Source organism: Anoplophora glabripennis, unplaced genomic scaffold, assembly GCF_000390285.2.
Source record: "Anoplophora glabripennis isolate ALB-LARVAE unplaced genomic scaffold, Agla_2.0 scaffold1, whole genome shotgun sequence".
Taxonomy (NCBI): Eukaryota; Metazoa; Arthropoda; class Insecta; order Coleoptera; family Cerambycidae; genus Anoplophora; species Anoplophora glabripennis.
In genome coordinates, this window is record NW_019417028.1 from 648080 (window position 1) to 663925 (window position 15846).

The following is a 15846-nucleotide window of genomic DNA, read 5'->3' on the forward strand; positions in this document are numbered from 1 at the left end:
AACCCCTGGCCAGGGGTGACAAAAGATAAAATAAAGGATTTTTTTCAAGATAACTCAAAAGAGGTAAGAACTAGAAAAAAAAAGTATATTATAAAAGTTGTAGAGCATAAAATTCTAATCTTCTAATGATCGATTGACTTTTTCTTGGACTATTAAAATTAACAGAGTTAGGGACACTAGAAGTTAAGGGATGATTTCAGAAATTTAAAAAATCTTAAGAAGCAAAGAAATGAATGAATTTTATGATTTTTTTCAATCTACTCTAAAAAATGTAAACTATATTTTCAGTAAATAAATATATTTATAACAATTTCACAAAGTGAACGTGATTTTTTATCTTTGTGGTAAAACAAAATTTCGAAAGCAATTTTTCATTATTTTAAATAATCAATCGAATGGCATAGAAAAAAATTGTTTTAGTGTTAAATCATAAAAATTGATAATTAAAAAATTGAAATTGTTATAACTTTTTTATTAAAAATTAGAAAATATATTTTTTTCTCTGTAAAGAAAGTTTACATTTCTTAGTAGATTGAAAAAAATATAAAATTCATTCATTTTTCTGCTTGTTATGATTTATTTAAATTTCTGAAATCATCCCTTAACTTCTAGCCACCCTAACTCTGTTAATTTTAATAGTATAAAAGTCAATAGATTATTTTTAAGTAGAATATGTTTACAACTTTTATAAGAAACTTTTTTCTAGCTCTTTACAGTTTTCTTCATTTTATCTTTTTTCACAACTGGCCGGGGGTTAAAAAAATTACTGTCACCTCAAGTTGATCAAATTGCGATTTAAAGGTTCATTTAATTGGACTATTAAACTTTATTGTCTGTATACGAAACAGCAACACAAATTTAGTAAAATGTTTATGTAAGAGACCAAAAAATTGGACCAAGTACAGTTCCCTGAGGAATTTCAATTTTTTCCATTCCAATTTTTTTTATCTCTCACGGTTTTCGAGGTAGCAAAGTTGTCTTCTTATTTTTTATCGCATTTAAACACTTTAAATACTTTTAACCTATGATGTTTTATCAAATAACGCAATGTAATAGATATTCTTTATGTCACATTAGTGGCGATTCGTCACATTGTGAATAGGTGAGGCAACAATTTTTAAGTTTTCAAGGTCACACGATTAAAAAATTAATCTAGAAATTTTTAATTGCATTTACAATATTATCGAAATTGACGAGAAGGATTTTGGTAAGAATTCATTCAGATTTTATAAATAATAGAAACTATTTGGTTATTTTATTAATCTGCTAATATAAAAAATACCATTTTAAATTTCCAGTATATTTCTACAGTTTTTTGAACTTCTAAATTACGAAAATGTTCGCCTCTGTACAAAATATTAAGTTCGTTTTTTTACCTATCTATTTCAAAGACGTTTGGATACATTTGTAATAAACATTCAAACGACTTTTCGGGAAATTTTGAGGGGAAATGCAATTTATAATTTCGTAATACGGCATTTTTAGCTCGAAAATATTTCTAATTCGTTCCAACTTTGCCCCGTTTACTTGATCTAGTAATATTTTTCGCATAATTAAAAACATTTTTAAATTTTTCTTCGTTCCTTATAGCCATTGATTACACAGGCCCACAAACAGAAATCGTAAAGTCCTTTTTCCCAGACCAGGTGACCTTTATGTTTTTGGGCTCTGTTCTTTCAGAATCCGGGGTCAAAAAAATTATATCTTTCGAGTTAATGCGTTTGACCTTCATTTGACCTTGATCTAGACGTGATGGGGTCATATGGACACCGGAATCGTGATCAGCGACCCCAAAAACATGGGGGTCAACTGGTTCGAGAGTCATTCCCAGCTAAGATATCAGCCGAGAGATCAAAAGAAGGATTTGACCTCTAGATGACCTTCAGAGGTCGGTTCGACCAACAGGTCGGAGCGTATTCGGACGTAACATTTTTCACGGTCACCTAGTCTGGGAAAAAGGACTTTTCGATTTCTATTTGTGGGCCTATATAATTATCATACCAAGAAGATCGAATTTTTATATAAGTAGGCAAGGAGTTGCAAATTTTGACAGCATTGAATAGACACAGACAATATAGCTTATCTGTGGTATAGAAAAGAATGTTCATATTGCGCAGTACTATGTTTAGGGACTTCATACCAGCCACAGTGTCGAGTAGAACGAGAATGAATATCGGTACCCTTTTTCAATTTATCAAATAAATATTTTGGAGTCTTAAATGTATTAATCTTGTAAACTAAAGTTGCCAAATGTGAGGTAAATCTTTGATCTAAGGTTAACCATTTTACTGAAGAAAAAAAAGATCATAATTTCGTAATCCACAAGAGAATCGTACACAACAATTTTGAATTCTCTGAAGAGTAGCTTTATCTCTTGATAACAAAGCCAATATACTACATCACAATATGCTAAATGTGAGAGAATGAGGGTGGCACATGATTTAATTTTAATAGATTTACCTAACACGTCTTTACTTAGATACAGCACATTTAGGATACAGTATGACTTATTTGTTAAATAAGTCACATGATTATCAAACCGCAGTCTATCATCAATACGCAAGCCTAAACTCTTAACTTGTTTTGCAAACGTTAATACTTTATTACACAAAATAATATTGAAATTGGGGTCTTTTATAATATTTTCAGACTTATTTCCAAACATTACATTTCGGTTTTATTTTCATTTAATAATAGATGTGCTCGCGCGACCATTGTTATGTTATTGAATCTAAATCTTCATTGATATATTCCGAAGCTAAAAGTGAGAAAAGAAGAAGAAAAGATAAGTGAAAAGAAAAATATAGTTGAGTATCATCAGCGTATTTTACAATGTTTCAAATAGGAGGCGAAGTCAACAGTACATATAGAAAATAAAATCGGCCCAAGTATACTACCTTGAGGTACGCCCTTATTCAGTATTTTATAAAATGAAAATTTATTATTTAGAAAAACCCTCTGGCGTCTACCATAAAGATAATTTTGAAAAAATGAAATAGCAACTGGATGAAGTCCAAAATATTTGAGTTTTTGTAAAAGAATTTTCTGAATTAATGTGTCAAATGCTTTGCTGAAGTCGAGCAAAATTAGGCATGTGTTTAAGTTATTATCATTTCATCAGTTACGTGCAGAAGCGGCACAATGTTTTCCTCTAAAACCTGACTCAGTTAAGGGCAATATCACTTTCTTTAATAAATAACTACTTAATTGCGAGCACACAACTTTTTCAAGAACTTTAGATATAGTTGGGAGTATACTTACCGGACGAAATTGGGAAATATCTTGAGGGTTATTAACTTTAGCTAAAGGTAATATGTTAGCATCTTTCCAAGCAGATGGAAATGTCCCTGTCTTTAGATGTATTAATGATAAATGTAATATGTGGTATTAAGTGTGGCATAACTATACTAAGAAGCCTTAGATTAATATTATCAGAGCCTTTAGCTTGAGTTTTGATAGTACTTATTGTTCTATTTACCTCCTCACATATCACATCTTAAGATATTTTGGAGCACAACGATTGAAGAGAAATAAATAGTGTTTTTGACTTCAATAGAGTTTAAAGTAGAAATTTGAATTTGAAGATCTTAGAAAAGCAATCCACCTTGTAACCGAACTGTTTGGTACGGACATTAGGCCCTTCCATGCAAGGTTACGTGGTCCCGTGTCCATATCAGATCGTAGAAGTACTTGCGTGTATAAATTCGAACCGCTACTCCTATTAGAAACGTAAATGTTCGTTAGAAAGCTATGTTGTGTGTGTCATATCGACGCCATCTCAGAAATCGGCCAATGGTCGACCTATCGTGACAATTATTTTTATGTTTTGACCATCGTATGCGACACACCATAAATCACATCACAGGTGCTCGAAATCCGCGTACATTAAAGTTCTTAGTAGGTACAGCAACTGCATGAAATTTCTGTTATGTAATTTAATAGTGTTTTCTATGCAAAATTTTCTAATTTTAAAAAAATAGCATCTTACCAACGACAACTAATTGATTGTTGATTGTTGAATGGAGCAGACTGTTATGTTCCGTTGCAACCAAGAGTAGACCTCCATGATTTTATCCTTCCAATTAGTAGAGCTCCACATTTCGGTGCAAATGTAAGGCGGAGAGGTGGGACAGGTGACCGAACTATGGGCAATGCCGGACCCTGTTTATTATGCTTTATAGTTCTGGCAGTGGCTTCTCAACGTAGTTTCCATCTTCACCAGTAACAATTGCAGCTAAAAATGAGTCCTATTTTTTTTGTTTTTTAAGAAACCAAGACAGAAAATTTAAACCACTTTCCATATAGAAGATTTTGTTGTCTAAACTATCGTCAGCTCTTTCTTCAGAGACCTTATACAGAAAAACCCCACATAATAAAAAACTACGTAACTTTCATATGTTCCTAACACATATTCTTACACATTGTCAGCTCAGGTTACCTTGCATTACGTCTCCTCGACTGCCTTATGCGACTGCGGATTTATTATCAAGTCGTAAAGACGTTTCGCTGATGGGAATGATGGATATATTGCGAGCAAAGTCAGCGCCCTTAAATAAAAGTAATAAACTCCGAACTCTATAATATGTCACTTTGATCCTTGAAACTAGTGTATTATACGCGTCTCAGATCAGGTGTCACGAGTGCAAGTACACTACCCGGAGAAGTTTTTGGCTTTGCTTGATATTTTCTAAAAATGTATAACGTTTTTAAAATTTGCGCCAGTTTCGAATACTAATTGCAAACTAGCCCAGTGTTATAGTATTACCAACTTGAGATGTGCGCAGAACTGTTTGTTTTGGCTCATTTATGGTTGACAATTATTTTCTTTATACTGACGCACAATTTTTTTTTCGTCACTGTAGATGAGAGGTTGTCAGATATTATTTTAAATGGGATTGTATAAATTTTTTGCACGTTTTGATTTATTTTTCCAAACATGATATTTGGTATGCCTTTGCATAACAAAATTTTTGGGAAAAAATTAAAAAACTTTCAGCCTTTGACTTTAGTTTATGGTGCTACGGTATACTGTACAGGGTGTCCAAAAATGGGTAACCGAGTTATAGCTCGAGGCCTTTATAGCCAAACAGACTATATACTGTATGTTAGTAATTAATCACACCCTTCGAATATTTAATTGCTGTTTCAAGGTTTAGCACCAAATAATATTTGTTGTACCTTCACATAATTTAACAATTTTAACTAAATTTCTGGTATCGTAGGACATTGTTTGGTTTCATTTCAGAAGGTACTTTAGGAAAAAATATTTGTAAAATATTTAAATTGTATTAATACCTTTATTACAATGCCCAATCGAAAAAAACATTGAAAAACATTAATTAACAATCATTTCCAGGTTCAAAATGCGAAGACGATATGATCGCTACATCGGCATTTCCGGGTGAACGACATGGAGAATTTCACGGAACTCTCTTTTACTAACTCTTTTGAAAACAATAGAACCACCACCCCGATTTTTACCCTAGGACCAGAATTCTTTGCTCAGTGGTAAGTTCCATGTATTTATTGTTTTGTTTACATTTACCTATGCTAAAATACCCTTGAATCGTTTTTTAGTCTACAGCTGTTAAGATTAGAAATTGAAACCTCCTTTACCCAAGAAAGTACCGCAATACTACTGTAGATGTCGTTAACAAATGAGTTTATGGGCGTTAGACAGAACTTATAGTCCAGTCAATGACTATTTTCCCGTATAATTTTGCTAAACAGCACCAATTTTCATAAAAATTTTGTTTTAGGTTCCACTTACCCTCTACTTCAAAGTTAACCTTGTACCGGGGGTTGCTTTTATCCTGGAGGTGGATGCCACCCCTTCTCGGGGGTGAAAAATGTTTCATTGAAAATGGGAATGGATATACCTACTGACTAATTCTAAGCAACTTTCGTTCTATAAAGTTTTTTCTGAAAGTCAATACTTTTCGACTTATTCGCGAGTGAGTGTAAATTTTTTAACAAAAAAAAAACACCTTTCCAGACAGTTTTTCGCGAATAACTCAAAAAGTAAGTATTTAATCAAAAACATCATTCTTATAAAAAATGTAGTTTATAAAAAACAAAAAGAATGGTGTATATGTCTGTAGACCCAATACAAGCTTGTTGAAGGTTGGTTCTTATTCGTCAAACGCCAAAATTGAAAGTTTGTGAAATAACCAAAAACCAATGCATTTTTCAGAGAATAGTCTTAGAACCTTTTTTAAAGTGGTTGAAAAAATCTTTTATTTTTATTAAAGTCCCTGTCATCAAACCTAAGCGAGTTATGACGAAAATAAAGTTACATGCTCGAATCTACAATTCTATAATTATTTTCGAATAGGGGTAGTTTTCACCCCTAAAAAATAAAAAGCAACGCCCGGCACTGGGTTAACTTTGAAGTAGAGGGTAAGTAAAATCTAAATCCAAATTTTGGTGCAAATCTGTGCTGTTCGGGAAAATTATACAGTATTTTACCTTCAATGACTGGACTATTAATGTTAATCAAATTTTACTAATAGCTGTTTTACATTGACAATTTATTGATCAATTAATTCATGAAGTCGCTTCATCAAGAAATTGGATTAGTGTAATGCACCAAATCTGCTGTCAAGCAACTTCATGAATTTATTCACCAAGTTCTTGACGAATTAGAGCATGTTCTAATTTTCGTCAATTTCTTCGTGAAGTTCGGAAGTACCAACCCAACAGATTTCCACCCTCAGATCAGTAATGAGGTTATGTTATTGGAATATGTAAATAATTGTGTGGCGTCGTACTAGTTTTGCATTGTTTTTACTGATTTGTTACTTACAAAAACTAATATTTATATAATATGTGTCAGAACGGTACCGCTGTTGTATCACTACAATTATGAGTGGAAAGGTGACATTTTTGAAATTTATTTGCTTCTTTGATCGTTTGTAGAACTGATTCATGCGTCAAAAAACTTAATAAAGTCTGTAGTAATGTAAAACCACACTGTTTACCAATAACTCGTGAATTAATTCATGAAGAACTTCGTCAATTTATTCATCAATAAATTGTGTCAATGTTAAACAGCTATAAGGGATTTTTGTAAGAATTTTATAAGTGGCTTATTCACAAGTAGAACTTCTGCTGATTATGATTAAAAAACATAAATACCGAAATAAGTTGTAAGTTATGTCAGTTCATTGTGAAATATAGAAATAGTGTTACATTTTCACCATTACTCTAATGAAGAATCATGCTTTTAGTTGAATAAATAAGTACCTAATTTGCTGTTCCCTCTATCTAGTTGAGCTTTTGGTATTGTTTCTAGACCTGGTAAGAGTAAGAAACGCCCTGTGTTGCTTGCCTATAACCTGGTTACATCTTCAAAATGACACTGGTTTCACCGAGTTTGTGCGCTCGAAAAGTTTTTAACAATGTTTCAATTGTAAAAATTGGGTTTAGTGACAATGCTTCATTGACACTAAGTGAATTGAGTAGATTGAAACCGTAGAGTCGTACTGAAAACGGGCCAGGATCATAAACTGCAGAATACCATAGTTGACATTCGATCACACCGCATGGCGACTCCGCCGTGTTCCTGCAGGGATCTTCGCCTTAAGATTACACATTCGGCTTTGCAGGATTTCACCAATTTCTAGAACTATTGACCCTTACGGGTATCTTGGCTGGCTAGTCTGTATTGTTGGTCGTCGTGTTCTAGCTCGAATTTCGTCCTGTATGGAAAACTACTTATTTCTGAAAATTCGAAATTGAGGTGATTTTCTTGCAATAGCATCGGCCTTCGTTGACATTGCCTGCTATGGCTTAAGGTGTTTGGAGTGGTTTACGGGACTGTGGAAAATTTCGGCGGTTGAATTCGAAACACTGGTAAAAATTTAGATCCTCTCAGCGTTTTTTGCTTCACTGATCGGCTACATGTCTCCGAGCATCCACAGCTACTTGTGGTTGGATTTTCCACGCATATCCACAGACGACTTGGTAGGTCAAATTGGAAAGTTGAGTAAAATCTGAAAATCTTGGAAACTATCTGAAATTTAGAAGGATATAAAAATCAAAGTACTGGAATGTCACAGAGCAGTGACTTCGACATGAGCGTAATTTTGGATTCGGCATTTCGTAATAAACGTTTCCAACACAATATTCATAAAGCGGTTCTCTGAACCGGTTTCGAATTCATTAATAAGTCGTGCCTAAAGAGATAGCTAACACGAGCCTTTCATAATATACACCCAAATAAACAGCTGTCAAGTTTATATGAACGCGTACTTCACAAAAGTAATTACATGCCAGGCATTTGAGCCGGTAATAATAATAAACGCCAAACAGGGCACTCACAAGCATTAAAACTAATTAAAACCAGATAATGTACCGATGGAATATAGCGATGGGTTTATTAAAGATTTACTGGAGAGGCACAAAGCCGTTCGATTTATCTCTAATTAAATTAATTTCCTGATAAAATTGGCCGACGCCGACGCTAATAAGCAGTGCACTCTATTTACATCGTCCATCACAATGTAATGCACTGTCCTTTGAATTTTAGGTCGATATTGGAGCCGCCGTTAGAGCCCCCGTGATGGATTTTCAATAAAAACTGCACCTCCGAATAATCACGTAAAGAACTTATTTCGCGCAGAATTTTCGCTTCTAATAGATTTAAAACGCCAGCAACTTTGGTAGGTAATGGACTAGGTACTTCGATCGACCAAGTATTGGTAGATCTGAATTTTTCTTATCGATTTGTTCAGTATTGGTAGAAGCCCGCCAATATGTTTACTTATATTAGAATAATTAACTTTCTATTAGATCTGTTAACAGCAGCACGAGATTCTCTGGCTACAGCTAACGTTCAGTCTGTCTGGTCCGTCATTTAAAGGCGGGTATCCGCTTGTGGCAATGCTCCGTAACGTAACAACGAACATGTTACGGCCTGTTGCAAAAGGTGACACGGTTCGCTGCGAAAGTATTTGTGGTTTTGGTCGTATCATTCATTCCGTAACGTAACAAATTAAAGTTACGAGACGACACAGGAACATAAACTCGCAGTATGAACCTGACTGCAATAATTCGTCACTGGAATTGCAGTCATCAGCAGCGTCATATATTTTTATTTATCATACAATTTTGAAGAATAAGAAAAGGAAATCTCCGGAAATCTTTTCTTTACTCCACTCCATGGCATAAACATAGAAAAACACACTCTTCTTAGTCACTGCAGAAAACAGACTGACCCTAGACCATATACAAAAGACTGACGAAACAAAAAATAAGACAAAATCACATGTGCAACAGGCAAAGTTACGGCCAAAAGGGTATCCCCGTCTCAACTGTTGCATCCCTTTGATGCGACGACTAAAAACCAACAACTGATGGTTCGTCCCGGATCAGTTACGCGTGTCAAATTTGTTACACGTACCATGCAACAATTTTCCGTCTCCACTAGCTATAACGTAACATGTTCCGTGTTACGTTACGGGGCATTTGACACAAATGGATACCCGCCTTAAGACAGCGACAAATAAGTGGTAATGAGCAATATTGTACAAAATAAATTATAATCATTGGATATGCTTGAAAAACTGGAGCAGTACGGCGCGGCGTTCAGAGAATTTCTTATTTGTTATCTGTTATACAGGGGGGCCAAATGAAAACGATACAGAGCCATTTTCAGGAACTGCGTCAAGATTGTAGAAAAACGCTCAGACCCGTCAATTTTAGATTAAAGGGGGACATTCTTTGCTGGTAGTTTTGACTTTATGAACAATAAATATGCGAATAGAACAGCTCAGCTATTTAATGACCAACATCAAGATCGACATGTCAGGAGGAAGTATGTTCTAGAGTTAGTAAAAAAATTTCAAGACGGGGAACGTAGTCAATAAAATACGAAAAATTGAAAAACCTATAATTAATGAAGCTAGTGAAGTTGTAGTTTTAAAACAAGTTCATCTTGATCCTACATTAAGTACGAGGCAGCTGGCATCTGCGTCTGGGATCAATCGAACTAGCATACAAACCATTTTGAAGAAGAATAAATTCAATCCATACAAAATACATTTAACTTCATGAGGATGAATATGACCGCCGTTTGCAATTTTGCGAAATAATGAGTGAGCGAGCAGGGAACGATCCACAGTTCCTTTTTAACATCTGTTTTTCTGATGAATGCAGTTTTTTCTTGAACCGGGCGGTAAATCGTCACAATTGCCGCTATTGGTCCGATTCAAACCCAAGAGTTTTTCACGAGGTGCGTACACAGCAACTGGAAAAATTAAATGTATGGGCTGGAATTTTGCGGTGACCGGCTGGTGGGTCATTTTTTCTACCTGGCAATTTGACTGGCCAAATGTATTTGCAATTACTGGAAGACGCTATTGACCCTGTCTTGACTGATATTATTGAAAATGTATGAAGAAGATCATTTGATTTTTTAACAGGATGGTGCTCCTCCGTATTATGCGTTAATAGTCCGTCAGTCTTTGGACCAACGTTTTCTACGGAATTGGATTGGGAGAAGAGACAGCATTGAGTGGCCTCCACGATCACCGGATTTATTGCCCCTGCTTTTTTTTGTGGGGATACCTAAAAAGTAAAATCTATAAAACACAGCCAGCGCCGCTGGAAGATTTGCGTCAAAGAATCGTCGACGAATAACGTCGAATCACTCTTTATTCTTGTATGGAAGCGGGCGGTCATCAGTTTGTACATTTAATCAACTATCTAAGTAGTAAGTAAGCAACTAAACATAATTTAAATTTTAAAATGTACATTTTTTTCAAAGTATTGGGCGGAATTATAAAATTTAAAGTCTGTTGTAAAGAGAATTGTAAGAGATTTCAAAAGAAATACTACTCAATCCCCAATGCCATTTAAATATTTTGGGGTGATGCTTAGGTACCCTTGCTTGAGGGTGAAAGTGGCGGAGTCAAAAATACCAGCAAAGAACGTCCCCCTTTAATCTAAAATCGACAGGTTTGAGCGATTTTCTACAATCTTGTTGCAATTTCTGAAAATGGCTCTGTTTCGTTTTCATTTGACTACCCTGTATATGTATAGAAATCATTTTACTTATGCGTCAGGACTTTATATTAATTTTGTATTAGAAATACTGCATAAGAAAATTGAGAATTGAGAGTAAATTACAATTAATCTGGATGAAATTTTGATCAGTTACAAATTTAACTCCTGTTCAGAACTGAGATCATTAAAAAAATAATAAATTTGCGATTTACGTAAAAGCCCTGCCTAGTCGTTTTCTGCAACGCTAAGCAGGAACGAAAAACAATTAATTCGTCGCCTCTACAAAAAATATTCCTACAGAATTCCACCGAGTCCTCAAATTGGCGCTTTAAAAATGTTTGCCATCCAACAATAGGCACAGCTATTAAGTACTCAAACATAATTTGAATTTTAAAAGCTCATTAAATGCAAATGCCTGGTGTTACGCCATCATTGGGCTCATTCTGCACCGCCTCTTTGTACTTATCTGCCTGGACGGTCTCCTGCTTCTTGTTTTCTATTTTTAAAAGCTCATTTTTATCGGCGGTGCATCTTGCATCGCGCAGGAGTGCAAAAACGAACTAGCTGTTTTATACAGCATAGCGCTCGTATTAATCTACAGGGTTTTCATAAAATTGGAAATGATTTTTAAATGTTTAAATATAATATCAATTGGCATGAGGCATAAAAAAATAAATACTGATGTCATCTAGGGAAAAACATATTGAGAACTGCTGGTGACGAAAGGGAATGACAAGGTCGTTGTAATTGACCGGTATCACGTGATCTTTGAACAAGTATCACGAATTTTGCACCACCCAATGACCTCCGTACATTCCTTCTGCGCCCGCAGCATTTTGACAACATTCGCCGAATATTAATAACATATCCAGTAATTCGTGATTACTTTAATTGAGCAAGTTTTTTTAATTGTAAACCCCAGTAAAAGGATACCATGAAAAAACCACCAAGGGTTGCAATTTTCCTTCTCCAAAATTTTGTCCAAACTCCTTAGAATTATATGAGCGTTCCCCAATGTTTGATATCCCAAAACCTCTGTGTTCATATAATCCTTGTGCTTGTCTATTCTAATTTTTACAGGTCGAGGGTTCCCCGCAATATAACGTTTATTGAATTCATGAAGTTTGCTATAAATGCATTTTTTTTAATTTTGAAAATCATTTTCGGGAGCCTCTCTGGCGACAAAGTCCGTATAGTATTAGTTGTCTGAAAAACTGTTCTAATGTTAATCTGTTGCTTATTCTCCTTAATTTTTCAGATAATATAGGCATATATGAAATTTTTATTGGGTACTTAATTTCTCTTTGTTGTCTGACAAAATTAAAAAGCTCAGGGTATTGATTGCACGTACAGGTACATTCAATATAAATTTCAATTCATTATTAAAAATTTCATTGTTTTGATGAAATCAATTTGGCTTTATCGTACAAATATTTAATTATCTTCATATCAATTTGATGATTCGAATTAAAATTTAAAAAGTTGTTTCTAAAATAAATGAAAAGTAATAAAAATATTTTAAAAACATACTTTTATTAAAAGAACCAAGGAAATAAAACCCATTTAAATTAAATAAAAGCTTATAAAATTTCAATATTTTTAAATTGAAAAGAGTAATGTATTATCGTTTTCTCAATGGTAAAAGGCTAAATTGCAAAAATGTACACATAATGCAAAATATGTAATTAAGAGAAAAGTTGATATTAGCAAAATAAAGCACTAAAATAAAAAGGAATATAATAGTTGAAAACAGTTGAATTGGAAATGTAATCTAGACAATAACTTCGATTACCTTTCGCTTTAAATAATATAGCTACAGAAGCATATCGAGACTTCATTGATATTCTGAAGGTCTGGCAAGTAAATCCTACTATTGGAATGCTTGAAACAGCCTCGTCTGTTTTAAAAGCGAGGATCTTAAAATCTATCTCGAAACGATTGCTTATTAAAAATGTATGAATTATAATGCAAAGTCAGATAGATGAAGAATGTTCAATATAACAGAATTATAGTACAGTCATAATTTTGGAAAAATATATTGAAAATATATATGGCGTTATTAATAATTATGCGTAATTTTTTCTCTTTTGACAAGAGTTTTAGAAAATATAAGCAAGTATACAGAAAATCGGGTACCATACTATAAACATCTCGCAGAATCTTTTATGAAAATATGAACACATGAATTCTCAACAAAAGGAAAGGTACATTCCGATTTACATGGGTGACCATGTTTTCACTGCGAAAAATTAAAGGTATCCTTGTATTTCAACATTTTTATAGTTTAGATAGATTTTCTTGTTGTATCAGTCAGTATCACTGTCTTACTAAAAGTGTGACTTCTTGTCTCTAACCGATTTTTTGTAAATTCGATTTGCTAAATGTTTTTGCTTAAAAACAGTGTCAAAGAAATCATGTTATTTTATACAGGGTGTAAGAAATTTGACTGCCATTACTTCAACATGAGATAGAGTAATCATGAATTAACAAAAAAGTCGTATATTACAGGGGCGTAAGATTAACAGTTTTCAAAATACAGCGAGTATTAATATTGGAGTTTCATCACAACGTGACAACAGCGCTTTTCCTGCTGATGAACACCACGTGTACACGCGGCAGACTTGTCCTACGGAAAAAATGTAAACATATATTGTGAAACATTTAGTAAATTTCCAGTTTTTAAATAAATAAAATAAAATGTATCGATTTTGTAGTACGAAGATAGTGTTGTGTTTAAATTTTGGCTCAGACTCAGGCACGGTCCAATTCCAGATACCAACTGAATTGCGTAATGCTGGACAGTACCTCGTATTATCCGCCGCGCCGTTGTCACATTGCTCGATATGAATTTTATCGAATTTTAAATTTATTACAACGTTAATTATTTTTTAGAATTAAGCATAAAGAAGTTCAAAACATCAAGTTGGAGATTTTGATAATTTTTTACTCGGAAATGATTGCGTTTAGGATCCATGTGATATAAGATTTTTTTGTTTATTTTAATGTATTTTAGCACCTTGTATAAAATTTCCGACTGTCTCGAAGTAAACCAACTTTTTCAATAATGTACTTTTCTAAAAATAAAATAAAATTGTACCTAAATAAAATTCTTAAATATTTATTACATACCTAACATGTTTTACCAAAAAATCCAGATATTAAAGTTCAGAAAGAATACGATCTATTTTTAGAATATAAAGGATTATTCAGAAGAATTTAATAGGAATGTCTTAGTACAGAATGAGAATTTTTTTTTATATAAAGTCAAATGTAAGCAAAAATCCCTTTTGCATAATAAGTTTCACTGAAATATGAGTTTGTGACAATGCCCTGAAAGTGGGCCATTAATATTGTATTCATGCATATCGGTATCGCAAATTTGTTACGAATATCTCTCCAGCGAACTCGGTAAGTAGCTGTGTCGGCGTCGGCGTGCATTATCGCGTTTTTCTCTCGACACACAATAGAGGAATAATGCTATAAACTTCCCGTAACACTTTACAGAAGCGCTAAACACTTCGAGCTCGATGTTTTTCAAAGGCCGATATTAAACTGCTGTCCGCGGTGCTACCGCTTTTATATCCACACTTTTCCCATCGAAAAGTAAAGCGAAAGATTGTAATTTCATACGGTTTTTTGTTTTATAAACGAAAATGGAATATGCATTTAAAAATATTAGATATAAGATCAAGAAAATTTCGAAATAAGACGCATCTAGATAAACTAAAAAAAGTATGGTTTTGTTTATGTTAATTTTATTATACAGGGTGGCCAAATGAAAACGAAACAGAGCCATTTTCAGGAACTGCGTCAAGATTGTAGAAAAACGCTCAGACCCGTCGATTTTTTATTAAAGGGGGACATTCTTTGCTGGTATTTTTGGCTCCGCCACTTTCACCCCCAAGCAAGGGTAAGCATCACCCCAAAATATTTTGATTTTTAAATTTAAATTATGTTTAGTTGCTTACTTACTACATAGGTAGTTGATTAAATGTTCAAACTGATGACCGTCCGCTTCCATACAAGAATAAAGATTTTGTTCGAAACGTTCGCGCATATTCCGAAGCATTTGCGGAGTGATTCGGTGGCATTCGTCGACGATTCTTTGACGCAAATCTTCCAGTGACGCTGGCTGTGTTTTATAGATTTTACTTTTTAGGTATCCCTACAAAAAGAAATCAATGGGCGATAAATCCGGTGATCGTGGAGGTCACTCAATGCTGCCTCTTCTCCCAATTCAGTCCCATTGAAAACGTTAATCCAAATACTGACGGACAATTAACGCATAATGCGGAGTCCTGTTGAAAAATTAAATGATCTTCATCATACTCTGAAACATTTTCAATAATATCAGTCAAGGCAGGTCAATAGCGTCTTCCAGTAATTGCAAATACATTTGGCCAGTTAAATTACCAGGTAGAAAAAAGGACCCACCAGCCGGTCACCGAAAATTCCATTTAATTTTTCCGGTTGCTGTGTATGCACCTCGTGAAAAACTTTTGGGTAGAATTTATTCTTCTTCTAAATGGTTTGTATGTTAGTTCGATTGATCCCAGACACAGATGCCAGCTGCCTCGTACTTAATGTAGGATCAAGATGAACTTATCCCAAAACTGCAACTTCACTAGCTTCATTAACTATAGATTTTTCAATTTCTCGTTTTTTATTGGCTACGTTCCTTGTCTCTTGAATTTTTTTTACTAACTCTCTGTTGTTCATTAAATAGCTGAGCTGTTCTATTCGCACATTTATTGTTCATAAAGTAAAGCGAAATGATATCTACCCTTTCCCCAATGGAATAAACCATAGTGTTTAATTTTCAAAAACACAATTAAATAA

The 15846-nt window shown here is 34.0% G+C and overlaps 1 protein-coding gene across 1 annotated transcript in view; it reads left to right on the forward strand.

The window, feature by feature from the left end:
- Positions 1 to 5410: 5410 nt before the first annotated feature.
- Positions 5411 to 15846, forward strand: part of LOC108911047 (muscarinic acetylcholine receptor M1) — a 27848-nt gene continuing 17412 nt past the window's right edge. The window contains exon 1 of the mRNA XM_018715911.1: positions 5411 to 5508. Coding sequence (XP_018571427.1) covers positions 5411 to 5508 — 98 coding nt within the window. The remainder of the gene's footprint in view (positions 5509 to 15846) is intronic.